The 27,054-nt window shown below is 41.0% G+C and overlaps 1 protein-coding gene across 1 annotated transcript in view; it reads left to right on the top strand.

Annotated features, from left to right (window-relative positions):
* The window catches only part of BABAM2 (BRISC and BRCA1 A complex member 2), a 364,621-nt gene that overhangs the window by 283,852 nt on the left and 53,715 nt on the right, over window positions 1–27,054 (top strand). The window contains exons 8-10 of the mRNA XM_033125481.1: window positions 4,551–4,650; window positions 7,974–8,044; window positions 10,590–10,672. Of these exons, the coding sequence (XP_032981372.1) occupies window positions 4,551–4,650; window positions 7,974–8,044; window positions 10,590–10,672 (254 nt within the window). The remainder of the gene's footprint in view (window positions 1–4,550; window positions 4,651–7,973; window positions 8,045–10,589; window positions 10,673–27,054) is intronic.

The raw sequence follows: 27,054 nt of genomic DNA, 5'->3' as shown, positions 1-27,054 counted from the left end.
CCCTTTAATCGTTGAGAGAAATAGATCTTTTTGAGAATAGTGTTATCCCTACTGCCCTGATGAGAAAGTGGAATAGAACCAAAGAGCAAACTTGGCAGAAGTATGAACTATAATTGGGAATCACTGGCCTTTCTGATTTTCTCCAGTACCAAATGATGCTTCGCTCATTTTATTTGTCCAGTAAGGTAGAACCCCAAAGAGGGAAGAGGGAGTTGCTGTTCCTTAATGGGTCCAAATCATAACACCATTGTCCCAGGTCACGCTTTCAGACAGGCTGACTCCCTGCATTTTTTTCACGTCAAAATGCTCAAGAATACTTTCTTTCTGTTATAGTGCGGTAGCCAAGGCAAGTCTTCAATATTAGAGACACTGAATATTTGCAGACAGAGCAATGTTCACAAAGAGTTGTGTGAACTGTATTTGCACAGAAAACAGTAGTATTAATACATTAAACATAGGCAGTTCTTCCATTTGACTTTTAGAGCCTACGAGACAGACCTGAACATGCTTTTCTGGTAACCTTTTGAGCTGTTTAACTCCATTGTTGGAAAGGCTTCTCAAACTCCGGCCATATCTTTCTAATTTATATCTACAGTTTCAGGTCTAAGAATCATCAGCTAATTTCCTGTTTCATTTTAGTCCATAAAAGAAATCGAAAGTGCTTTCTCAAGACAGCCCTTTTTACCTCTCTCTCTCCTCCCAAGTTCAGCCTGAGCCCTCTGCCACACCAGTTTAGTTTTCCTTACCTTTTACCCCTGCTTTCTCACTGCACCGCCCTAGGGATCAGAAGAATGAACAGCAAGTAGTCCCTTTCATCTCCTCCTCCCCCTCCCCAGCCCCAACGCAGCCGCTTGGTGGGTCAGCCAGGTCCTGCCTCTGTCCCGCCAGCCCTGCATTCCCGGGGCTAGCTGAGTGAGTCCTGGAATCTCTGCACAGGGTGAGTTTTCTGTTGTACATGCTCAGCCCCATATTTTTTGATTCATGAATATTAAATAATTAGAAACACAAGGCCTTACCTCCATCTTGCGCCCTTTAAAAGCATAATAGCTCTTTTATTTCATGGCTCTTAACTTTGTTTATTCAGCATGATCAGGGCAGCATTCAGGCTGTAGCAGCAAGCTGTTAAATATTTACCCACCAAGAGGGTATTTATACATGAGTCAGCAGCACTTATCAGTGTGTGACGCTGGAAGTCAACTTCAGTACCTTCACAAGCTAAGAAACTACTGAGTTAAGTGAAGGCTGCAATAAGAGTCCTTTAAAAATCAATTCTCATTTAAAACGATCCTTCGTAGTATCTGAAATGCTTCACACGTTGAGGTTTACCCTGCACAGCCCACTAAGTCACTCACAATTAGACATGACAGAGGGTTGGCGCCTCACGTCCAAGATCCAGGGAGTCCAGTTGTTTGATGGTTGGGGTGGGAGAGTCCTGAGGGATGAACAAAACTGAGAAGAGTACAGCGCAGTGGCTAGGCATCTACTGTTTTGCAAACAGTGTATAAAGGACTATATGGTGCATAAATAAAAGAAAGCCTACCCTGAAGGAATATTTGGTTGTATAGGGGTTAAAGAAGGAATTCTATAGTCTAAAGCAGCATAAACGCCCAGAAAAACACAGGCTTGGGTGGGAGTAGCAGAATAAAGCTGATTTTACTTTTGATTGTTTAGGTTTTATATTTCTTGAATTCATCTGCATTTGTTGATGTCCTGCTTGTGGGATTTTTAAGAAAAATGTAAATTTTTCTTAAGTTGTGTTAATACAATTGATCTGGGGAATTAAAAGAAAGAAACAACCGAGAGGAATGCTCTCGCTGCTGCTGTGTGGAAGATTGTGAAGGGAGACGAGCGGCCTGTCACGGCGCCTGCTGCACTGGTGGTCTGAGTGCTTCTAGAAGCCCTGTCGTCTCCTTGGAACCCCAACCCAGCTCACTGGTAGCCAGACTGACTGTTTCTTTCCATCCCTGTAGCCCTTCCAAGATTAAAATTCCCCTGCTCTCAGGGAAGCACGTAATTCAGCGGTAACAGCACGGACACTGGTGACAAGCAGACCTGAGTTCAGATCTTGGCTTTCCCATTTTTCTGGCTGGGTGAACCCAAGGACATTTCTTCTGCTCGATGAGCCTTGATTTCTTCACCTGTAAAATTATAGCGATAATTCACCCCTCATTGAATTGTGAGATTAAATTAGATAATGAAAAAGCCCCTAGCAACAAGTGTTAGTTTTTGATCATCACAGAAGCGGAGTAGAGGTGGAGATGGGCCTGGCAGCGGAGCAGCTGGAATTTGAATTTCCCCACACCCCCGCTTCTCTCTGTCATTATAGGTAATTTTTGTTTAATGGCTGTATTTCAGAAGCTGAGAGAGAGAGATTGAGATTACAGGATTACCCACAGACTATTTTCATTCCTTGTATTCAGTTTAATGAACGATTAAGAACTTATCCTATAATATTTTATTCAGGTCAGAGCCATTACAGTCAATTCCAGGGAACTGTCCAGATTATTTTATTTTTTGGATTTTTATTATGCTAAGGATTGTTGCTCTCAATAAGCTACGAGAAGCCTGGATCTCGGTATTGTCTGTGTTGTACAGATATTTCACCAGTAACAACAAGATAGAAATATTGGATTTTTTTATGTTACAGAATTTTCTTAATCAGTTTGACATCCTGATGGTACCATTAGAACCTCTGGTTAGATGTGTGCCTTCTGTGTACTTTTTCATACAAAAAAGGGGATGAAAAGCCTTCCTCCAGTTCACGAGAAGTCATAGGAATTTTCCTAGCCTTCTTCAGAGTTTAGGGTAAATCTGATCCAGCGTCTGCTCTGAGATTAGCAAACAGAAATGATGTTCTCGCTGAGTCTGAGCAGTTGCAGACTGTAGATGATTCATTAATGTCATACTTAGTCAAATGCTGTCTTATAATTTTCTCAGTTGTCAGAGTTGTGCTTTTTACATAGAGTAGAAAAAGTGCTTTTTCATCTGAGTAGAAAAAGTCAGTGGTGAATATTTTCATTCCATATTGGCTACCTCACATCACCTGAGATTTTGTTTGTTGGGATTTTTCATTCCAATAAATAAAGAAAGATAATATTCATTTTTTACCAGAAAAGTTAATTTCAGAAATCTGTAGTCAGTAGGGAGACAGGCTGGGTCTGGAGTCCTTGCAGCAGTTATATGTATTGTTTCCTGTATCACAAACTGGACTGAGTCCATCTGCTCTAAACTATTTAGGAATAGTTTTCCTAAACTATTCTATACTGTTTTCTATTAGTTTTCTAATTAGTTGTATTCTAATAGTTTTCTATACTGTTACTGTGAAACATTTGCTTCCTTTATAGTCTTGTGACTGTGGGAACTTGGATAATGAAGCATTAAGGGATACGGCATTAAGGGATTTTAGGGGTCTTTTTACATCCCATCATATTACAGAGAGGCTTCCAGAAATATATAGTTCATTAAAATAAAATTCAATAAGCAAATGAGGCCCAAAGGAAAGTGCGAGTAGGAAAGAAGGTGAAATCAAGATTAAGGATGATATACAAAATAAATACTGTAAGGTTCTGCACAATTTCTGTTAATAATCAGATGCTGGGTAATTTAAACTAAGAAAGGGAGTCTTCGTGAAAGTTCTGGAAACTTACTGGATGAACATTGTATGTTAGTTCTTAGATCAATGATTTTTTACTGTACTTTGTTTAAATAAGTTGAATATCAACATTTACATGGACTACTTGCAGACTTCCTATCCATATTGGCCCATAGACATGGGACCAAGTAGCACAGTATTTCAGAAAGTGTCTAATTACTTGCCACCATTTAAATATTGAGAGATTAAGTAATCTGAATTTCTGGCTTCACCTGAAAAATTAGGATCTGGTAAGACCAGGCTTGCATTCTTACATGTCTGAGATCGGCTGGAGGTGAGTGGAGAGCCCTTCCCACTGTGTATAAAATTTCCAGTTCTCTCCACTCATTGACATCACCTGCCTGGGCTGGGCAGACCCCGGAGTTTGCAAGCCCCGCCCTAGACCACCTGCCTCCCACTGAAAATAAGGAAAGTAAAGCCCAAGGAGGCAACCGACGCGACAAAGAAGTAGCGTTCAGTACAGCGTTATAATGTTACATCAGTTCAGTTTAATTCCGCCAAGGTGTTTACTGAATGTCTTACGTTGGCCGAGCATTGAATTGTACATAAAGAACAATATAAAAGTCTTATGTTTTAGTAACAGGTACAACCCATTTATGGTGGTAAGACATTGATACAGGCCAATCAAAATTTGCTAATTTATACCGTTGTGCAATAGGATCCTTCGCTGTTATTAATCATTAAGTGTTAGTCATGTGTGACGTGAACATGCTGACTTAACAAAATGGATTGAAATACGGAAATGTCATCATCAAGTGAAGCCCGTATTCCCACCGTCATTGATTCGGGCAGTGGGTGGGCAGACTTGGATAAGAGAAGCCAAGTCTGTTTGGGGGGGGCGTCGTCTTAAATTGCTTGAGCCCTAAGAGAAGTGTCCCTTGTTCTCTTGTCCTTTCAGTGCACTGGGCGGCTCCTCAGCTCTTCATATCCCGGCTTTTCCAGGAGGAGGCTGTCTCATTGACTATGTTCCTCAAGTATGCCACCTGCTCACCAACAAGGTAAAAGCCAGGCCCCGCCCCCCGCTTTGTGGGGCTCTTTCCTCCCGTGTAGCACCTAACCAGCATCGACAAGCAGGCACCATCCTCTTCATCCCGTCTTCTTCATTTCAACCTCCATTTAACGTCGGCCTTTCCTACTTTGATTACAGTTCATTAGTTTCTCTCCCTATGTCTTTCCTTTTATTTTTTTTAAGTTTATAAGCAAATTATGTTACTTTTTCCCTTTCTCTTTTCTATGAATTTCAGGTGTACAAAACAATGTAATAGACATTTCACCCCTCGCAAAGTGATAACCTCCCTCCCCCAATCTACTACCCCTCTGACATCGTATATAGCTGCTACAATTCCATTGACTATTCCCTATGCTGTACTCCATATCCCATGACTATATATATATTAAATTATAGTTGACATACAGTATTACTCAGCTTCGGCTTCAGGTGTACAGTGCAGTGGTCAGGCATCTCTCCCTATTTCTTTGACCTCCTTCTTCGTTTTCTAAGGATTCTGACTTCCTGTTCCAGTCTTATCTTCATCTTTTAAGTTTGTATCTCCTCCTTCTTGACTTTCCTTTATGCCCTAATTACTTGCTAAATCTTACACCTTCTTATGGCTTAAAATTTTTGAACTTCGTTTTCCAATTATCGTGTGTGTGTGTGTGTGTGTGTGTGTGTGTGTGTGTGTGTCTAGTAGTAACATTAGGGTAATTCGATAGAGCTGCCTTCATCTCTGGCTGCTTTTCGGTACCTCACTTTTTAATAGTTCTTGATTCTCTGTGTCATGTCTAGGAGCAGTTTGCCAGAGCCCTGCTCCTAGAGGCAGGGTTTCCAGGTCAGCTGGTCCTATAGCCAGGCACATCAGCCTATCTGAAGCTTCCCCTCAGCTGCATTAATGAGCCATTACACTGGCAAGGAGCTCGCTGAGTTTGCATTAATGATTGTCAGATATTTCTAAACAGTATGTCCAGCCAGTGTGTTCAGCTAAAAGACTGGAGATATTAATCCACAAGCAACACTGACTTTCTTTTTTCTCCCACGTGGACTGACTCAGTTTGCTTCATTCCCAGAGTGCTGTTTTCTTTGCTCCTTGACTTGTTCACATTGGCTTAGAAAATAAATCTTTTGTCTGTCTCTTTAATTCAAAAGATAGCTCATCTCTACATAGAAATATCTTAAAAGTACAATAATATTTCAAAGGCTTCAGTATTTTGTTTTAAATGTCAGAGAAACTAAAATCTGGCAACTCTGCAATCTGTGGGCTTGGCAGAGATTCCAGGGTATTTAACTTCGTGGAGTGGTTGCTTCTCATTGGACTAAACTCCCCCAGCCTCCGCCCTCCTACCAAACTGATCAGAGGACAGAATTCGTATTTACATTGTGGGACTTTGCACTGCCTTCAAATCTGTGCTCCAGTATTATAGAAAAAAATGCAAATTTGGTTTTCCAGAACCAAGAAGAAAAGCCTTTTTAAAGCTCTCCAATTGAGATTAATTTCTAGTCATACATTGTCCTCCAAAAAATTATTAATACTATTTTCCCAGAAATATAAGAATCAGTTCATTTTTCTTATCTGGTTCCCTTTCATTAATTTCACTTGTCTTTTAAAATTGATGTTCTTCTGCATGCTGCAAACGCGGACAGTATGGCTGCTTTTAGAAACAATCTCGTCAAATGAATTTCCATAATTACATTGGAATCTATCTTTATAGCCAGTTTTGTTGTGGGTTTCTGTTAAAATGGTTTTCTGTTTTTAAAATCAAGTACACAGAACTGTTTTCATCCCCTTTTTAAACAAAGCCACTTAAGCAAACTTATCATCTGCTTTTCTTTTCCCAAAATAACATTTCTGATCCTGCATTAAGCCTGCAAAATAAGCACTGTTTTTATAAATTGACATAAACCCTATTATAGAAATAGAATTGTTTTACTTTTAAAGGGTGCAATGTGACTATCAGTACCAATTGTGTCAAAGTTATTTCAAGTACTTTATCTCGAGTTTTTGTTAGCCATGGAAACTCATTGTGGCTATAGCCAGTATAAACAATTTTGGGGGTCTCTTTCTTCCACCGTTTCTTGCAGCCAGTATAAGGACATCATGAGAAATGTATTTTTGTGTTAGAAGCTGATGGGTAAATGATTGACTTTCAGATGCCTAGCTTACTGAGTTCACAACTTTTTATAGAAACTGTCATTTGGTGATAACAAGGAAATATAAAAAGGCAAAATAAACTCTCCTATTGCAACACTCCCTATTCTGAATATTAGGAATTTAAAAAGAAAGAATTAAGCCTTGTCCTGCCTTTCCGATAGGAGTTGTGGTTCTGGATAACCAAAATAGCCCTATTTGATAAGAGGAAGGTCTTTTTTACGGAGAATTCCAGCTGATAAATGCAGAAGGAATGATATCATTCAAAAATCACCGTTTTTTAGGCCCTAATGAAATAATTCAGACAAAGATCTCCAACAGATGCTAAAACCATCAGGTGAAAGGTGGGTGGGGAACTAGATCTTCAAACACTTCGAGAGGGAGACCCGCGGATTTTCCACTATGCAAAGGGGAACCATCTATTTCCAGTGGAGTGGTCTGGCTGCCATCACCATAACTGATGGTCAAACCCAGTATCACATATGAAGTTTTCTTGCCAAAAATATTTAACCTGAATCTAATCACAGCTTTAGCTCTGACTTCCAATTCATAGGAAATACAGAGGGTAGTGGAAAAAGGAAAGAAACAATCAGAGCATCTAGACTGTAGAACATTGTACAAGATAAGTAGCCCGCTCTGTTTGAAAAGTCAATGTCAGGTGTACATGCTCAGGCACACACATAGACACACAGACACACACCCCAGGAGGTACTATTATTCTAGATTAAGACTTTCTAGATTAAATTGCCTGATCCCTGATTATATCCTGCTTTTTAAAAAAAACTGTTTCGGGGACAACTGGGAAATTTTGAAAAAGGCAGGGGACTGGATGAGTTCAGAGAATGATTGCTAAGTTTGTTGGGTATGATAATGATACTGTGGTTGTGTGGGAAAACGTCCTGGTTTTTGGAGATGCATGCTGATGTATTTAGGATAAACCATCACGATGTCTCTAATTTCCTTTCCTTTGAAATGTTTCAGTAAGATTGATTGAGGGAGTGATAGGTAGGTAGATGGTGAGATGAAGCAACTAGACAAAATAGTCAGTTGTTGAATGTTGGTGGCGGGAATAGGGGTGTTCATTTTACTATTCTTTGTACTCTGAATCTTTGAAATTTTTCGTAATAAGGCATTAAAAATTTCCTACTCCGCTTCTCAGCTTTGGGTTCCTATTCCAGGTGCAGTATGTGATTCAAGGATATCACAAAAGAAGAGAGTATATTGCTGCTTTCCTCAGTCACTTTGGCACGTAAGTTCCCTGCTTAAACCGTCTGCCAGCAATGCCCTCACTTCCTGCTGACCCTAATGGGAAGGCTTGATTAAGAAAATAGCACCTAGTTCTTAGGTATGGTACCTTTTCCATGCCATTTTGATCCTTCTAGTATGTTGCTTACACTAAAGCTCCCAGGAAGCCATTTTTTTTAGCATTCTTTAGCAAACAATAAAATCCCTGTCTCCCTGGAGCAGCAGTATGCCCAGCACTGTTACCTCCCTCAGCTCACAGTCATCATGAGGTCAACCAGGCAGGCATTGGTGACACATTTTACTGAAGGAAGCCCTGAAACTTGGAGAAGTTCAGTAACCTGACAGAAGTCACACTCCTAAAAGCAGGAAGAGCCAGGGTGGGACCCCAGGTTCTCAGGACTCAGGTCTCCTGACAGGACCCCCACTCCCGACGGTGCCACACAGATTTGGGAAGGAAACCTAGCATTAGACCCGAAAGCGATGACTGCCCGCTGGGATTAGGAGCTGGAAGAAGGCAGCTCGAGGGAAAAGGTAGCATGGCACTGCAGTGGTAGGGTGGCGTCTCCGTGCCCTCTCCTTCGGCTGCCAGTGGCTGTGCTGCTCTGTAGCTCCGTTTCCTTACATCATGGCACCGGCCTCACCACGCTTCTATTCAGGCGGAGCTCAGTGGGAAAAGCAATGCGTTTTCCTCAAAGGCTGCTTTAAGGGTGGACCATTCTACCCAGTTGGGACTAAGCACTAAGGGTTTTAGTTGTCTGGTTGTATCCCACCTTGTTTTTGAGAAGGCTTATGAATACCTGAAGATAGATACAGTAGCACAAAATTAAAATTTTTAAAAAGTAAACGAAGAAATTGGGACAAAAGGAAAGTCGGAATGGGAAAGAGAAGATGAAATAACAAATAAGATTGGCCATTCCGTGGGATATAATTTTACAAACTGGCATCATTATAAGCAAAATTTCTGACTCCTCAAAACAATTTGAGGAAATTTTCTCATTATCCATAGTGGAATTTTTCATGCCTCTGAAATAGAACTGTCAATAGCTAAACAATATGAGTATGTCTCACAAGTGTTGAATACTTAAGATTTTTTTTCAGCTTTACTTAAGAACATTTTGAGAAAATACTTGCGATACAAACAGTGGTTAATAAATGTCCTCTGATTTTTGACTAAGAGTATCTTTAGTGTAATTGAAAATGAAGAAGCCAGTGTAGTGACCTCCAAAGTAGGATGCAAACACCCTGGTGGGGTGCCCCCCTCACTCCATTGATGTACAAAATAAATGTGAAAATTGCATTTACATTTGTTTGAAAAATATCAGTTCTTTTTAATGTACATTTTTATGTATGTTTTATTGTGCATGTAATATAGTAATATAGTAGTACTTATATACAACGATTAAATTATATACAAATACTACTATATTATGGGACCATATGCATGATGAAAAGGATTCTGCGCTTGTTTTTGCTTATGGGATGCAGAATCTAAAAAGTTCAGATACCAGTATTGTAACATACTGAGTTAATTATAAATTCATGGAAAGAAATATAAACTGGTGAATACACTTTTTGACTTAAGTCAGAAAATCTGAATGATAGATAGTCTTGGAGCAAATCACTTAACCTTCAGTGTCTTCGTTCCTGTACCTTTACAGTGGGTGCAGCTGTTCTCTCTATTTAAACTGGGCAGCCATCAGTATTAACAGTCTGACTGGCCTGACTCGACCAGAGAGAAGGCACCTGTAGGGATGGCAAAGGTCTTGTATGGGGGAGAGACAACATTAATCCTGTCCTCAGTGTCCTGCAGTCAGTGTTGTCACATTACGGTGACGTTCCCCAAGCACTCAGCTCTTGAGGGGATGGGGAGGGGAACCTGGCAGAATCCTGCCCAGGTCCTTCAGCCGTCAGGGGCTGTTCTCACTGGACACGTGAGGTGTGCCTCTCCCATCCAAACCCAGCGTCCACACAGCTGACGTTTCATTTTGTCTCACATCCAGTGAGGAGGACAGGGGTGCACAAGTGAAAGGATTCCAATTACTTTGGGAGAAAATAATCTACCATCCTAAACTTTGTGCCACTGTTATTGCTCGTGACTGTGGAGTGCCGGCCTGTGTGAAGGTGAGACGCAGCCATCACTCTTCACACAGCAGTATCATTGCTGACCCAAGCTCTTAATTTGCCTTTTTACTCATAACTAGTAACTGGCATTCGCATAGCATTTCACGGTTTATCTTGTTTGTTTCACACAGCCCTGTAATGAGGTTTGAAATGTTATTGCATCTGTTTTACAGATGAGGAAACTGAGGCTCCAAAGGTTAAGTGATTTGCCTGAGGTCGTAGGAGATGGTAAATGGCAAAGCTGTAACTTCAGCCTAGATGCTGTCATTCCAAATCCACTTCCTTCCTGTGGTAACACTCGCTCACCTTAAACACATCTTGGATTCAATAACCCTATCTTTGTGAATATATTCTTTACTTGGTTCCATCTCTTTTCTACCTTATTTTTATGAGTTTTTTGTTTGTGTGTGTGTGTTTGTATTACTTAGAGGTGTCGTGGAATATGATGCCGAAGGCTTTACAAAACTCACTCTGCTGCTGATGTGGAAAGATTTTTGTTTTCTTGTACACAGTGAGTATACTTTTGCTATTAGTATGTCAGCGTACATTTGAAAATGTGCTAAACTACATGTAACAAGGAGTACAAGAACCTTGGCGTCCTGACTTTGTTTCTTTCATGTCAGTATATCTACTGCAGGGTTTTAAAGAGCAAGCATCTCTAGACCAGTGCTTCTCAACCAGGTGTAATTTTCCCCTCAGGGGATGTTTGGCAATGTCTGGAGACATGATTGTCATGATTTGGGGTCTGGGGGAGCAGGGAAGGTTGTTGTTGCAATTGGCGTTTCGTGGACAGAGGTCAGGGGTGTTGCTAGACATCTTACAACGAGCAGGACAGCCCTCCCAACAGCAACAACAATCATAGCACGCACAATGTCAACAGTGCTGAATTTAAGAAGCCCTACCCTAGACAGATGTCTGTTTGAAATTATCTTTTGAGTATCAGGTCTCAGAACTGCCAGGATTACTCAAAACACACTTGCTTTGATCATTTGGTTATCATCCTTATTAAGGGAAAAGTCTACAACTTTGGTAATACATATCTTAAGGTGTGATAATGTTTTAATGTATTCCCAGCGTCCCTTTTCAGTTTTATGCCACAAAGTACATGTATTTAAATGTTGTGTTACATGAATCAGTCAGTTAGTAAACTTTGGTCTGGCTTTCTCTTGATTAATAATGTAGAGTCTCGTTTGTTTATTTCTTTGTTATTTAAGAACCAGTGACCCATGGTGCCTGGTTCAAGTTGCAAGTTAACCAAGACCTTTATTCTTTAGTAATTTGGTATGCAAAATGCCCAGTCTTCAAGATAAAGGCAAAGAGTTCCAGCTCTCCCAGGTTGAGTTACAGAAAAGCAGTGGGTTTGCGTTGACTTATTCGGTAGCTAGAACTACCCTAGACCTTAATAAACCATTCCGGGAAGCAAAGCTGTGGCCTATTTAGCCAAGCCATCACAGTGTAGATACTGACTTGAGATTTTTCTTCCCCAGCAGATTGACCTTCTTGGCTGTGATTTGCTTAGGCTAAAATAGTTGTTAGTTTGTCTTACCTGATTTCATACCAACAGATGGCGAAGAAACCCAAAAATATCCATAGTGACAGAGGGAAGAAAACCTCTGATTAAAACTACCATAATCCACATAGAGATAACTGAGAGTTGGCTCTACTTGTACGGAATTGTTTCGCCCTGCCTTTGAGGTGTTTCCCAAGGATAGCCGCTTGTCACACAGTGCTTTGTACTGAGCTCTGACTCTATAGCTAGTATACATTAGGACCATCTTTTCAAATGCATCTGAAAAATATAAGCATATTGCTTTGTATTAATAATGTGCACAGATAAACAGGGAGTTGGAGAGGTAACGATTTTAATCTTGGGTGTGCCTCCAACTAATCACATGACCTTGTTCAAATCACTAGGACAAGCTTCCCTCTACTTTAGTTTCCTCACATGTACACTGGGGGTGTGCTTGTTAAACTGTGTGGAGACACTGGCATATGAAGCTTAAGCTACAATACAGGCCCAGGTGGAAGGTCAAGGCCTTGTGGCAAGCTCCTCTTTGCTCACCATCCTCTGTGGCCCTACAGGTACTTCCAGCCACCACTTTTGATTCTGACTGTATGTGCAACTGCTTTGGTTTTCTATTCTGAGTCAGAATTCCCTTGTGAGCTCTCACTTTCTATTTGCCGTCCTACTTCACCCCACCATCTGATCCCAGTGATTCTGTGTCCAGCCTGTTAACTTGACCCCAGGCTCTCATTGTGTCTTGGTTTGTCCTTCATGACCCTGGACAGTTGCCTGGGTGACTAGTCTGCTATGATTCCCTCAGTCCAGCTCAGCAAGAGGCGTCTGCACCCTGCCTTGAATGCTGGTGGCAACAGTCATAGGCCACCCAGAGTGGCTGTGGGAGAGCGACACAGAGGAAAGGACACACAGAAAGACAGTTGCGAACATTAAATTAGATGAAGGCTTCAACTAGTTTCTTTATCCCAAAATGGCATGAAATGGCAACTCTTTCCTGAAACTTACTTTGGTCCCTAGCTGTGGTTCTACTTTCAAAAAACTTGATATCATATTTTATCAGATATAAGGGGGAAAATGCCTATTCTACGCATTACTCATTCTGTGTTTTTTACACGCAGCTCAGTGGTAGCTAGCAAGATGGGAGAAAGAACATTCACCTCTCGGCTCCTGCCAGCTCTCTTATCAGGGCCACCAGTGTTATAACAATTCTTGTTCCTTTGGAAGATCTGTTCCCCATGGAATATTCTCTCCATGGTACCATGTGTCCAGTGTTTCTTACAGCTCCTTCTCCACTTTCCTGTCTTTGCTTTTCCAAGTCACACATGCAAACTTGAGTCCCAAAGTCATATTTTCACTTAGTATTGATTACCTTCTTCAGAAACAGAACTCCAAGGCACTCCTTAGAACAGCACTGGGGACCTGGGGATTCATTTAGGTTACTTTTACCAAAGTGTTTCCTCAGGCTGTGATTCCTTTCCTCCCAGGCCGTTCACTTCTTGTCTCTTAGCATCACTGCCCACGTTGGGCCCTTCTGGCAGATAAGACCTCATCTGTGGATCAGGGGACTTTAATGCTGTTTCCTGCTTCGTCATTAACTCACAGCCTGTCTTTAAATAAATTATTTCTACCTTTCCTAAATCTAAATTCAGGACTAGCTACATGAGAGTGAAGCTTGGTTAGATCATGTATTTCATTCAGTTATGCAGTTAAGCATCTGACACTTACTTTCCTTTGGAAGCATCTGCTTGCTTGGTTACAATACCCAAGGGACTACGTGTTCCCTTTTTTTCCCATGAAGATTGGGATGTGAATATGGAGTGGCAGAGACTTAATGATACATTACAGTGGATTATTCTGAGATCTCAAGAACGTGCAAAAGGAAGAAGGAAGTGCCTAGAGATGGAGCCAGTCTTCTGTGGCTGGCTCCACTACTCCAGAGACCTGGCAGGACCCGACGATATTACCTCCCTGCTCCCCACCCTCCCTGTTCTGCCCAGGCCCAGAAAGGGGGCTGTCAGGACGGGGCAGGGCTGGCAATAATTCTGAGCGTGCTGGGTGCCAGAGGAAAGAGGCCCTCCTTCTCTCTCTCGAGGCAGATGGCTCTGACCTCAGACTGTCAGAGTGTGCAGAAGCAAGAATGCCTTGGGGGGAAACGTTGTACATGTTCTGGGATCTCTCAGGAGACACTGCGCCTTCCTGGCATCGTGGTGGCTCCAGGAGTGGGGACTGTGGCCATGATTGTGGCTATGCAGCTTTTTCATCTTTCTTTACCCATTGTCAGAGTATCGTGAGACTTGGAACCTCCACAGGATCGGGGACTTGCCGCCATCCAGAAACTGCTTTCAGGGGGTTTTCTGGCCATCATCTAAGAATTATTTGTAGTGGCTATGTAGTAATTCTGTGTTTGCCAGGTTGTTTTTACCTCTGGAGGTAGATATTTTCTGTAAACCAGCAGCTTTTCAGAATGCTAGGTGACGAAACAACCAAATAGCAAAGCACAGAAACCAGAACAAAAGCAACCACTGGGTAAAACATGGGTTCTTTTCATGGGTCCCTGTCAGATGCACTATATAAGAGGAGGCAGCTGCCTAAGGTAGCCGGTCGCTGCTTAGAAGGGGAAGGTATTGAGATCTGTGACTTCCAAGGCTAGTGAGAGTGTGTGACTGTATGAGAAGCGGTCTTCCCGTTACCTGTAAATTCTTGGTAAATGCCCCTTTGAGTCATCCAACCTGGACCACAGGCCACGTTTCCCCAGGAAAATACCTATTAGACTGAATCTAACCTATTTGGTTGTTCCATTTCATTTTTTTCTCTTCTCTGCCCCAATTAATTTAACAGAGCTCTGAGTTTACTGAGAACCTACTATGTGCTCAGTACTATGTGCTAGGTCCCAGGGGATATAAGAAAATAACTCAGGCTTGACCTTAAGACACTTAGAGTGGCACAAGGTCTGGAAAACTATAGCCCGTGGGCCAAATCCCACTGTCAGTATGGCCCTCGAGCTAAGGTGGTTTTTATGTTTTTAAAAGGTTATGAAGAATACGCAACAGAGATGGTAAAGCCTAAAATACTTATTCTTTGACCCTTTACAAAAAAGGCTTGCCAACCCCTGGTCTAGTTGATGAGAAAAGAGATCAGATAAAGGTGAAGTACAGTGGTATGCATTTTTTAAAACAAATATTTTGTGAGCTTGCCTACTATTATATATGCAAGACACAAAGTGATACATGACAGAGAGAACTTTATTACGAGTATGATACATGAGAGACAGACCCTCCCTAATGGAGTCTAAAGAGAGAGACAGACAATAAAGAAGTAAACTAACAAATACACAGACTTCAAGTGACAAATACCATAATGGACAAAGCAGAAGGCTATGAAAGAGACTAAGGAGGGGAGTTATTGTTAGAATGGTCAGGGAATACTGCTCGTAAGAGGTGACGTTTCAGCTGAGACCTTAATGAGCAGCTATTTAGAGAGTCCAGGGAGGCGATTCCAGGGAAAGAAGTCAGCTCTGTAAAGAGCAGCTAAAGGCAGCAAAGAGCTTTGCATGGGCCAGAGTGGCTGGAGTACCAGTGAGCAAGGAGAGACTCATATAAAATAAGGTTAGAAAGAAAGTTGGGGCCTTGCAGGCCATGTGTATCAGTTAGGATTCAGTAGTATGAACGCGTGAAAAACAATGGTTTAAAGCAAGATAGAAGTTTATTTCTCACTCGTGTATAGGTAAGTAGTTCAGGGCTGGAATGATAGATCCATAGGTCGCATAGGACCGAGGTTCCTTCAAGCTTTTTACTTCGCTATTCCTTCAGTGTGGCTTTCTTGCTCACAATCCAAGAAAACTGTTGGAGCTCCAGCCATCCCTTTCACCAACTAAGTAACAGAGTAGAGAAAAGATGGGTACAAACCTTTTCATTTCCTTCTCATGCATCGTTTACAATTACATCTCATTGTTCCAGAACTTAGATCACATGGCCTCAGCATATGTGAGCTATGGCAGAGTGGGAAGTGTAGTTCTTTAGCCAGGGCAGTAAACGCCCAACTAAAAATCGAACTTCTTTGAGTGAGAAAGAGAGAATGACTATTTAATAAGCAGCTACTAATCTCTTTCGAATCAAGGCAAGGAGTTTGGATTTTATCTAGGTTAAGGTCCTATCAGGAAACAAATGACATCACACAGGTAACTAGGGACAATTCAGTGGAAGGACTGTGTTCTAAGGCGTGGACAGGTTTAAAGAAAACCAAAAGGGATGGTTAGCAGCAGGGAATCATTACCTTCTTTCTCTAGGCCTGCGTGGGCAACAGGAGATCTTGGTTACCAGAAGCTGGAAAGAGCTATAGCTGTGGCTGTAGGAGAGGGCTTCCTGGCAGGAGCTAGGGAGGGCCTTTGGTGGAGGAATGTAGCACTGCTAGCCTGCAGCTATGCAGGAGGAGCCTGTCTCCTTTCAGTTCTGTTGGTTTTGTTGTCAGGTACATATACATTTATAATTGTTACATCTTCCTGATGTATTGACCTTCTTATCATTATGGAATGTCCCTCTTTGTCTCCAGTAATACTACTTCTCTTAAAGTCTATTTCATATGGTGTTAATGTACCCATCACAGTTCTCTTATGTTTGTTTGGTATATCATTTTCCATTCTGCTGCTTTCAGACTTTGTTGTTGTTGTTTTTGGTGGGGTTTTTTCATTTTTGTTTTTGGAGGGTTTTTATTGTTTGTTTGTTTTGGAGTTTTGGGGGATTTTTTTGGTCTTTGAAAAGTGTGTCTCTTGTAGACAGCATATGATTGGTTTTTGCTTTTATAGCCATTGTAATAATCTCCTGTTTTATGAGATAGTTTAATCCATTGACATTTAATGTAATTATTGGTATAGTTGGATTTGGGTCTGCCATTTTGATATTTGTTTTCTGTTTGTCTCATTCCTTTTTTGTTCCTCTTTTACTGCCTTTTGTGTCAGACAAATGTTTTTAATGTACTATTTTAATTCCTCTGTTGATATTTTTAACTCATTTTTTTTGTTATTATCTTAGTGGTTTGTTCTAGAAATTGCAATGTGCATCTTTAACACAATCTTCTTCAGATTAATAGTCACTTAATTCTGGTAAAATATAACAACTTTTCTCCTTTTCTTTTCCCTTCTTTGTGTTATTATTGTCATATATGTTACTTCTACATATGTTATAATGCATTTGCTATTATTGCTACAAACAATCTTATATTTTCAAAATAAATTAAAAGAATAAAAGAAAAATATTCTTTGTGTTTTGCTTTGTCCATTATTTCCAGTGTGTCTTTACAGGTCTTTGGTTGCTCTGTTCCTCCATTTCATAGGTGTTATACTGGATGCAGAGGGATATGTATGGCAAGGTTGATTTGGTCTAGTGGATGATGAGTTTCTTACTCTGATTTTTTTCTTCATTTTAAATAATTAAAATTCACACAGATTTCTTAATAGTCTTCTTTTAGTCTTTGTCTTTATCTTTTCGTTCATTCGTTTTAAGCTTACATTAAGTCCAGAAAACAGTTATTTTTCATGAGAGCTCAGTTTCTGGTAAGACTTTATTTTTCTAGGCTAGAGGAAATTGACAACTGCAGACTAATTCTGCTAGTCATTTAAATAATTCTTTCCTCATAGGCCTGTAATCAAGACCAATTAAGTTAGAAATCGGGACAGCTTTTGAAATTTTAAGAAAAACTCAGAGGCTTCTTTCTGTTTGTTGCTGCAAGTGCGTCTTCTAAGCTCTGAGTTTTGTCAGGCTATATGATGACTAGTATAACCACGGACCTTGTTGGCCTCCATGTAGCACTGCCATTTATCCTCGAAGGCAAAGCTGTCACAGTAGCTGCCACTGGGTCCCTGAGCACAGTGGTGTCAATGCATCTCCTTGCCACAGTAACAATGATCCGTAAGATATTTAGCAGCAACAAACGAGGTGGCTACGAAGTAATTCAGTTAAACTAAAACTGTGACATTTCTCAAAACTTTCTTACTTTGGGGATACAAATCACATTTTTATATCAATAGATTTGAAGCAGAAGTCAGAATTGGTAAAGTCATTAAAATTAGGAACCGTAATGTTATATGTTATAATTCATTTCAAACCAAGTCTATAAAAAGTGTAATACTATTTTAGAATTAATATGTTTACCTCAGGTCAGGCATATACAAACATCTATAGTTTAATTTTGTTATTTCTAGTAGTAATAAAAGCAGCAGGAACTAAAATTGATTATGAACAAAAAGTGAAAAACCAATCAGTTCTCTGTGTTGTTCAAAATGATAAAAGAATATGGAAAAATGTAAAATCTACATTCTAAATGCCTTTTTGCTTTGGTTATGAGAACTATTGAGTCCTTTAGCTACTTTAAACATCTTGGTTAATTTTTATCCTGGACTTCCTTGGATGTGGTGTTCATCCTTTGATCACACACACACACACACACACACACACACACACGCAGTCACACCCTTCTCACAGTTTATAGCTCACATGGCTCCGGCCCTTCAGCAGCTACTGTCGCTGTTGGGGTTCCCATTGAGACTCGGGTTTGCCTTTACAGTCTACGTCCAGAAAGTCTTTTTTGGTCATTTCTGACACTGATTTGAGAATTTATTTCATTAATCTTCCTTGGGAATACTGTCTTCATTCTGACACCTTGGATTTACGTGGCACCTTTTTAATGACCTTCCAGGACGTCTTGTAAGGAAGGAGATTGTAGATCAGATGCACATTACCGTCTGATGAATCCCCCCACCCCATACTATCTGTATGATTCTTTTCAGCTGTAATTACTGGGTTAAAGTAATTGCTAAATGAGTTTATCTGATCAAAGAAAGGCCATGAAAACTCAGTGATTTTAACTTAAAAGCTTATGCAGCTGCTTTGAAATTAATAAATTGTAACCCAAGAAGGCATCTAATTCAATGAAAGAAAGTAACTTTATAATATTGATCTAGTTCAGTATAACCTTTTCTTAGAATTAATTTTGAGATATTATTGACATTGGTGAAACATAGGCATTATTTTGGTGTAAAACTTCGGCTGTTGTTGAAGATAATAGAATAATAACAGCTAACAGGTACTGAGTGTATACCATGCTCCAGACACTCTTCTCAGTACTTTGCATATATATTTGTGTTCTTTAATCCTCCAAACATCCTTCTTAGGGTAATTCCTAGAGTGCCCCCATTTAACAAACAACAAGACTGTGGCTCAGAGAGTGAGTATATTCACTGTGAGAGTGAGGATTTCAGTCCCGGAGCTGATTCCAGAGCCCACGTGCTCACCTGCACTCCTGTGCCGCCTCAGATTGTGTTGGGCAGTATCCCCCAGGGCGTGTGATCCCTGTTGAAAGTCTTGGGAGCTTCCCAGAGAACCCGTAAGCCCCAGGAGCAAACGTAGCGGGTCATGGTCCAGCCGTGCGCTTGGAGCTATGCGTTCACTGTCTCATCTCTCAGGAACGTGAGTGGACGTCTCACCAAAGACGTTACTGATGTGAAGGTGGTGAGGCACGAAGCTGGTGTCACTCAGCGATGGTGACAGGTTGTCCAGCTCTAATCCCCTACCAAGTGGCACAAATATACTGGCGCGAGTAGGGTTTCACTCTGTGGCTATAGAAAGAGCAAACCTGAGTGGCTTTAATCAAAGAATTAACCAGCTACTCATTATCAGAAACTGTATTTAACCTGTTTAGACATAGCGAATGTAGTCAATTTTAATGGTTCATTATGCAAAGTGCGTGCAAACCTACAAAGGCAAATACTACCTGAGCCCAATAGGCGATGTAGGCGTCCATAGGAGAAGCCCAGGTTCTCAGACAAGAGGCAGTGGTAGGTCGGAACTGTGGTAAACTGCATCTCCTTCACATGGTTTTGATTTAAAAAAAAAAAAAAAAGTACAATCCAAACATCTGTGTGGGCTGGATCTATCCTGATGGCCTACGAATCTTTTTTTAAAAAAATCTCTTTTTATTATAAAAATTTCAAACAAACGTAGAAAAATATAATGAATCCCCAGGCCCATCATCCATATTGCAGTTTTATCTACCTTGTTTCATTGAGCCCGCCCTTCTTTTTAATTTTTAAAAAAATTTTTCTGGAATATTTTTAAGCAAATGTGAAATATGATTTTACCTCTAAATACTTCAGTGTGTATCTCTAACAAATAAGGATTTTTTTTTTAAAAAAAGATGTATTCAAAATAACATTATTACATCTATTTCTTCAATTGATCATCTAACACCCAATATTTGTTCAAATTTCCCTGTTTGTCTCAAAAATGTTTGGTTTTTTTTACAGTTGGTTTGTTCAAATCAATATCCAAACTAGTCAGGACTCATGAATCTTGAAAAATCTTTCTTTAGAAGAGACATGGACCCAAATAATGGATATCGCCACTCATTTTCCTTCCCCGTAATTTAATTAAGAAATTATGGATTGAAAATTTTTAAAAAAATGAGCTCAGTAGGACAGGAGGGCTGTAAGAGTGTTTCAGGCAGAGAGCCGAGCATAAACAAAGGCCCTGAGGGAAGCACTAGCGTGTTTGTGAGGAACAGTAAGTGGTTTAGGATTTCTCAAATATCTAGTGGATCCTGGGACGAGAGATGGAGCTAAAGAGGCAGTCGGAGCCCCGAACTCAGAGAGCACTATATACTAGGCTGACAAATGTGGACTTCATCCTGAGGATACAGGGAGTTAGTTGAAGTGTGCTCAGCACACAAATGGCATATCCTTGCTTTTTCAAAAAGAGGCTATTTGGTGTTATGTAGAAGACATTTTGGAATGGGAAGCAGGAAACCTAAAAGATAGGCAAAAGATGATTAGACCTGAACTAGAACAGCCGTAGGGATGGAGGGGAAGAAAATGTTTCGAGAAATATTCTGGTAGTAAAACTGGCAGAACTTAGTGATTGATCCCAAGAAGGTGAAGGACCAAGAAGAATTTAGGATCACTCACAGGTTTCTTCCTCAGGCATCTAGGTAGCTGTCGATGCCATCACTTGAAGCAGGGAAATGTGGATATGTTGAGCCCAGCTTGGGATGTGTTGACTTTTATGAGCCACTGAATATCCAGGTGAAGAATGAATGAGTGAACATTCACGTAGAACTGATGTGTGGTGGAGGCTCTCACCAGCTTACCCAGGAGTTCGTTCCAACCTCGAAATCCCTGGTCATCCCCAGTTTGGGTGATTCAGAACTATTTGGCCTGACTGAGCCCTTAACAAAAAGATTCAGTTATACTTCCCAATGGATGGGATCTGGTTTGGAACTTGAAACTTTGTTGATAACTTTTCCTCTCATAGAGGTGGTTCAAATTCATGAGATGGCCTGGCCTAGGATGTACTGAAAGAGGCTTTTCGGAGTGACTTCTGGACTGAGAATGACCCTTGGCTAAATTTAAACCCTTGTCTTCAGGCAGGTCAGGGCGAAGGGAATAGCAAAACCCAATTCATCTCATAAAAGGACAAAGACTATATGATTCCACTTATGTGATGTGCCTGGAGTAGTCAAATTCATAGAGGCAATAGAATAGAAGTCACCAGGAGCTGGGGAGACAGGGAATGGGGAGGTGTTACTTCATAAGTACAAAGTTTCAGTTGGGGATGCAGAGAAAAGGAGATGGATGGTGGTGATGTTTGCACAACAAAGTGAGTATATTTAATGTCACCGAACTGTACCCTTAAAATGGTTATATGTTATGTATATTTTACCACAACTTGAAAAATGAACAAATTGAAAAACAATTATTAGTAGTCCTTCATTTTATTGGCAACCTTTCTTTAGTCTCAGGCAACCTGGTATTTTTTCTCTACTCCATCTTCAGAGGTTACTGAGATGATAACAAGTGACCTCTGGTGATAGGTCTTCATCATCATCATCATCATCTTGCCTTTGTTTTATATAAATAATGTCATTTACTGAGTGCTCACTATGTGCTAAGTACTTTGCATTCGTAATTTCCTATAATTCTCGCAACAGTGCTATCAGCTGGCTATTTATCCCCCCACTTTGCAGTAGAGGAAGCTGGAACACTTAACGATAACTTGCCAGAAGTCCCATAGCTAGTAGTAGTTGAAGAAACAGCATTTGAACTAAGACCGTTTGATTCCAGAACTCTTATTCTCAACAGTTCACTACAGTTTCCCATCCATGTACTGGGGGGTACCACTGGGGGGATAGTCTACAGATAGGCTACTGATTGCTTCAGTCCCTGGGGGGCACTGGACCCCATGGTCAGCGACTTCCGCCAGCCTCACACATTTTTCCCAGTGTGTCATAAAATTAAACCATTTTTTTGAGTACATACCGTGATTTGAAAGAGGTTGGAGAGCACAATCCAACACTGTATTGCCTCTTCGATGACAATTAGAAGACCCTAGATATGTATGTGGTCAAGAGAATCCCAACCCCAGTATACATGATGGGCAGAATCCTCCTTCCTAGTTCCTTTCTGCAACTGAGGTCCTACAGGGTTCTCCAGTGTTACTTCTGATGCTTCCAACTGTGAATCTGTGTCTTTGTACTGTGAGTCTTTTGAACTGTCCCCTGTGTAGAAAAGGTGGATTAAGGATTCCCTGTCTCCAGGGAAACCATAGTACCAGCCATTGAGCAGCAAACTTTGCATACAGGTGAGCCTAGTAAGGATGATTGTGAAAACGACTCTCTCCGTGTGACTGAGGACAGGGAACTAGCGATTACATTCACATTTTAAATGCCAGCCACCCAGCAATCTCTGACCTAACCCGTTGTCTCCACTCCGTTTCCCAATAAAGATACAAATTGAGTTCCATGCATTTTTTCAGTTAGTCTCTCAGGGTAGATATGGAGTCTTATTTAGTTTTCTAGGCCTAAACATTTGTAGGGATGGGGTTTGCCTATTTATGTACTCCCAGGTGACAGCTAAATTTAGCTCCATGAACATTTAAGCATATTCTTTGTGCCAGGCACCATAGTGAATACTGAAGATACAGTGCTGAATAGGACATGTTCCTTTTCCAAAGGAACTCACAGTTTAATATACTCAGATTCCCTGAGGCTTTTGCCAATGAAAGTTGTCTTTTTTTTAATCTCTCTGCTATGGTAATATTTCTTATTTTTCATATGGCTGTAGCTTAAAAACTTCATATGTATTGTAAACTGTCTCCTGTGTCAGACGAATTAAAAGAATTTGCAAAGTTTATCCTTGAGCTCTTGTTTGATTGAGACCTCAGAAATGAATTGTGGTCTCAGCAAAGCATCTCCAAATGGCACAGCTTTTGTTTTATGTTAAAAGAATGGAGTGGGCCAAAACCCTTAGTTCAAACTGTACCACCACAGTCAGTCAATGAGAAGGTAGGATGCATTTTGAGGGAACAGTGCTCGAACACTGTATTCAGGAGAAGATGAAAACATGTGCAGCTGGCCTCAAACCGAGAGCACACAAGACTTCAAAAAACCCATTCTTCTGGGAGGCGAGCAGCCCAAGACTGCAGGCTCAGTGGACTCCACAGACAGTAAACAGAAAGAGACTGTACACTCTGATGTTCAAAGACAGTTTACTCCAACGTTGTGCATTGTTTCCACTATTCCAGAAATCATGGGGACTACAGAAAACCAACACAATCAGGACGGCTTCTTGATTTCAGCTTTTCAAATTTGATTTCTTTTAACAACTAGAAAGTCCTTTGAAACGACCCAGAGTTAACTTTGGTACCCTAAGAGCATCAACTAGTGGTTACAGTACAGAGTGGGAGCGAAGACCTCAGCTTCTAGTTCTGATCTCATTTTGTCCTGTCAAGTGACTTAGGTCAGCTTCAGTTTCCCCATGTAAAGTAACGATATAATTAAATCAATTGATGTTCTTAAAGTAAGCTAAAGGACAGAAAATTGAAAAGCAGGGGTAGCGGTTATAGCGATTCCCCTCCATGACTCCTGGGTATTTCCAATTTTGGGGAAACAGGAAGGAGGTAGGGCCTGGCCAAAATTCTCTGGCATGTGCAGGCTTGTTCTTCCTGCGTGTGTGCACACACGTGCATGCACACACACCTTGGTGATAGCACTCAGCTAACTGCGTACTCCTGGAACTCAGGCTTTGAGAAAAACAAAGTAACTTTCCCTCCCACACATATACAAAGTATATATTTCTATAGGGACCCTCCCTAAGAAGGTTCCTTTAATAATTTTTTTTATTTTGTTTGAATAGGCAATATATTCATCTAATTAAAAAATATATATACACTATAAAAAGTCTCACCCACAGCTGTGCTCAATCCACCCTGTTCCTCTTGTTGTTTTTATTTGTTTTTTAAATTCAGCCTAGCACTTTCTTTACATGACTAAATTTAATACAAGTATATAGTCTTAATTGTCTTCTTTCTTACATGAACAGTGGCATATTATATACCCTATCAGTACCTGGAACTTGTATTTTTGATGTCTTGTTACCACGGATGTGTAATTTCTAACCTCCCCTCAGCCTTAGTTACTGAGTTGACGCAAAGGCTCAGAACCTGCAACTTTCTGGCTCTTATAAATTTAGGTGGGATTTATATTATGCTTCTGTCATTCCCAAGTTGTTACGAAAAATGCCTCTTCAATATCCAGTATAAGACTTTCCAGGATTTCAAAGTACTTTCCCATTTATCATCTCATTTAATTTGAATCTCCTAAACTCCCACAAAGTTGGAAGTGCAGGGATTGTCCTTGTTTTTAAGGTGAGGAAATCAAGGGTAAAGGGTCACACGTCTGGGCCTAAGGACTGTCCTCTGTACCTAATGCCACATTACTTTTCTGTTTTCAAAAACAGGGAGAGACTGCCTTCCATAGTTTTGTTAATACTTCTCCATATTTACCATACAGTGTTTCACGGTTTTTAAAAACTTCATTTTGAGATCATTGTATATTCACATGTAAGTGTAAGGGACGATACAGTTTTCTCCAGTGGTGACATCTTGAACTACTGTAGCCCAATGCCATCAACCAGGACACTGACCTGACACAATCGAGATGGAGAACACCGCGCCCTCACTGCAAGGATCCCTGGTGCCATTTCATGGCCACATGTCCCGCCTCCCTTACCCGCCCCCTCTTATTTGAAATAGAGGTTGTATTAGTCAGGAAAGTCTAACAGCTGTAACGAGCAATCCCGACCTCTGTGGCTAACACAAGGAAGATTTATCTTTTGTGATATCAGTTCTGTGGTGGTCCTTAGGGGCTTGGAGGGAGGTACTGCTTCACGCAGCATTCTAGGAACTGACTGCTTCTGTCGAACAGACTCCCTCTTCCCACGTGGCCTCAGCCTTCTCCAGGCCTCTCTGCCCGAAGCCAGCAGTTCATGGGTTGTAAGGCACAAATCCAGAGTGGCATTTATCCATCCCATTTGTAGTCCATTGGCCAGAATTCAGTCATTTGGCTCCACCTCACGTAGGAAGGCTGAGAAATTTATTTGGCTATGCCCAGGAGGAAAAATGTTTGAGAAGCACATATATAAGACTAGTCATGGTAGCATTGTTAGTGGTGGTAAAAAGTAGAAAAAACCCAAATGGTTACCGATGGGGGAATGGATAAGTAAATAGTGTCAGACTCATCCCATGGGATGTTATACAGTTGTGAAAAGGATAAAACGGTATCTGCACACAATACAAATGAAATCTTAAAAACCTCATGACTGAAAAAGGCAAGTCACAGGAGCTGTACAGTATGATAGAAGTTTTATATAAAAAACTCAAAACAAGCAGAACAAGGCAATATGTTATTTAGGGATACAGAAATAGGCATGAAAAACATGTTTTTAGAAAAGGAAGGAGTGATAAGCTGAGGATAGTGGGGAGAGAGGCGGGAAGGTGAACTCGCGAGCAGGAGCACACAGATGCCTTCATGTCTGTTCTGAGAGGGGTGTCAATTCACACGTGTTCTGTGTCTTCGCTATGTTGCACAATGTGTATGTTACAGTATTCTTTGATATGGATCAAATATTGCATAGTAATTTTTAACAGAATGAACTAGAGCACTATAATTAGTAATAGTAAAAATAAATACTTATTACTTATAAGAATGTGACAAGGGACAGACCCATCACTTGAAGAGGTGACTCATACTAATTAGCGTTACTAATGCTGTGAAAGTGTGAAAATGCTGTGCGAGCCCACTTTGGGCTTGGGTCCACCTAAGATCCCAGATGTTGCTGGCCAGCCCCAGTGCCCTGGTCAGCATCCTATCTGGTTCTCCTGCCATTTTCCTAAATTTCCTCTGCAGTTTCCATTAAATCAGTGAATCGTCGTCTTCGTATTCTTAATGTGTTACGTGACCTGATGTCTACTGTGGAGATTACTCCCAGCAGAGAAATCCTGCAAAGTTATATTGTGATTTTTCCCAATGAGAGGCAAGTTTTATGTATCGAAATTTACTAAATCCTGTCCCTGTAAAAGTATCTCAGACCTAGAAAGATGCACCTTCATCCAACACTGCAGCTAACAAAAGCCGAGGAGGCCGGTATCAAACAGGGGCAGTTGCTATGCAATCACCACAGGTACATGTCCAACTTCCAGGGCATCCAGATTACTTCGTAAACAAGTCAGATCTTCTTTATCGTAAAGAGAAAGACCTAAAGGAAGCCCCACGGTAACAGTTGCCAGCCGGGATCCATCCCTTATCTGGCTGCTGGCAAACTGTCTGTAAATAATCAATCCAGAACAGTCCTCCGGGCTGTCTCCTTCCCTCTGCCTTCCCCCTTCTCTTCATTCGGAGTCTCAGCCTTTGCAGCCTCCACCCTCCGGAGGGCATTCTGTGCTGTCTGCACCCGGAATGAGTCAGCATATGGATACATCCCTGCATTTCCAGGAAAATGGACTGAGGTTATCACAAAACCCGATCTGGCCAACCATTGATAAAAATCGAGGCATTTTATACACCCAGTGAGCTAGCTTAGCAGCTGAGCTCTGGAACAGGCAGTCCCGCTCCTTTGGGAAATACCTGGCTGGGGAGTGACTTGGGTCTCCTGGGTAGAGTGTTCACTCCTCAGACAGCAAACCTTTGTAAAAGGGAAACAGACTCCGTCAAACTGGATGGTGAGGAGATAAAGGCAGCCACTCCTGTTCGAATGTTTGTCATTTTGGTGGGCATTTTGTTTAACAGGATTTATACCTTATCTGTCTTCTTTTAAGATTTATAGCTCCAGAGCCCATAAAAGGGAGGCCATAGATGTGAACATGGGCTGTGAAAAGATTAGAAACAAACCCAGGCTATTCGCTAAGAATAATCTTGAGATATTTTGGATTTTGTTCTTGTTTTCTTATCGTGAGGATCACATCAGAGCCTCCAACAGTACTTGATTAGTAGTACTTAGTTAGCAGTACTTGGCTCACTGTGAATATTATGAAAATGGTGGAAGGAATGTCGCC

This window comes from Rhinolophus ferrumequinum, chromosome 13 (genome assembly GCF_004115265.2).
Source record: "Rhinolophus ferrumequinum isolate MPI-CBG mRhiFer1 chromosome 13, mRhiFer1_v1.p, whole genome shotgun sequence".
Lineage (NCBI taxonomy): Eukaryota > Metazoa > Chordata > Mammalia > Chiroptera > Rhinolophidae > Rhinolophus > Rhinolophus ferrumequinum.
The sequence above is the reverse complement of the archived record's forward strand: the minus strand, read 5'-3'. Positions and strand labels throughout refer to the sequence as shown.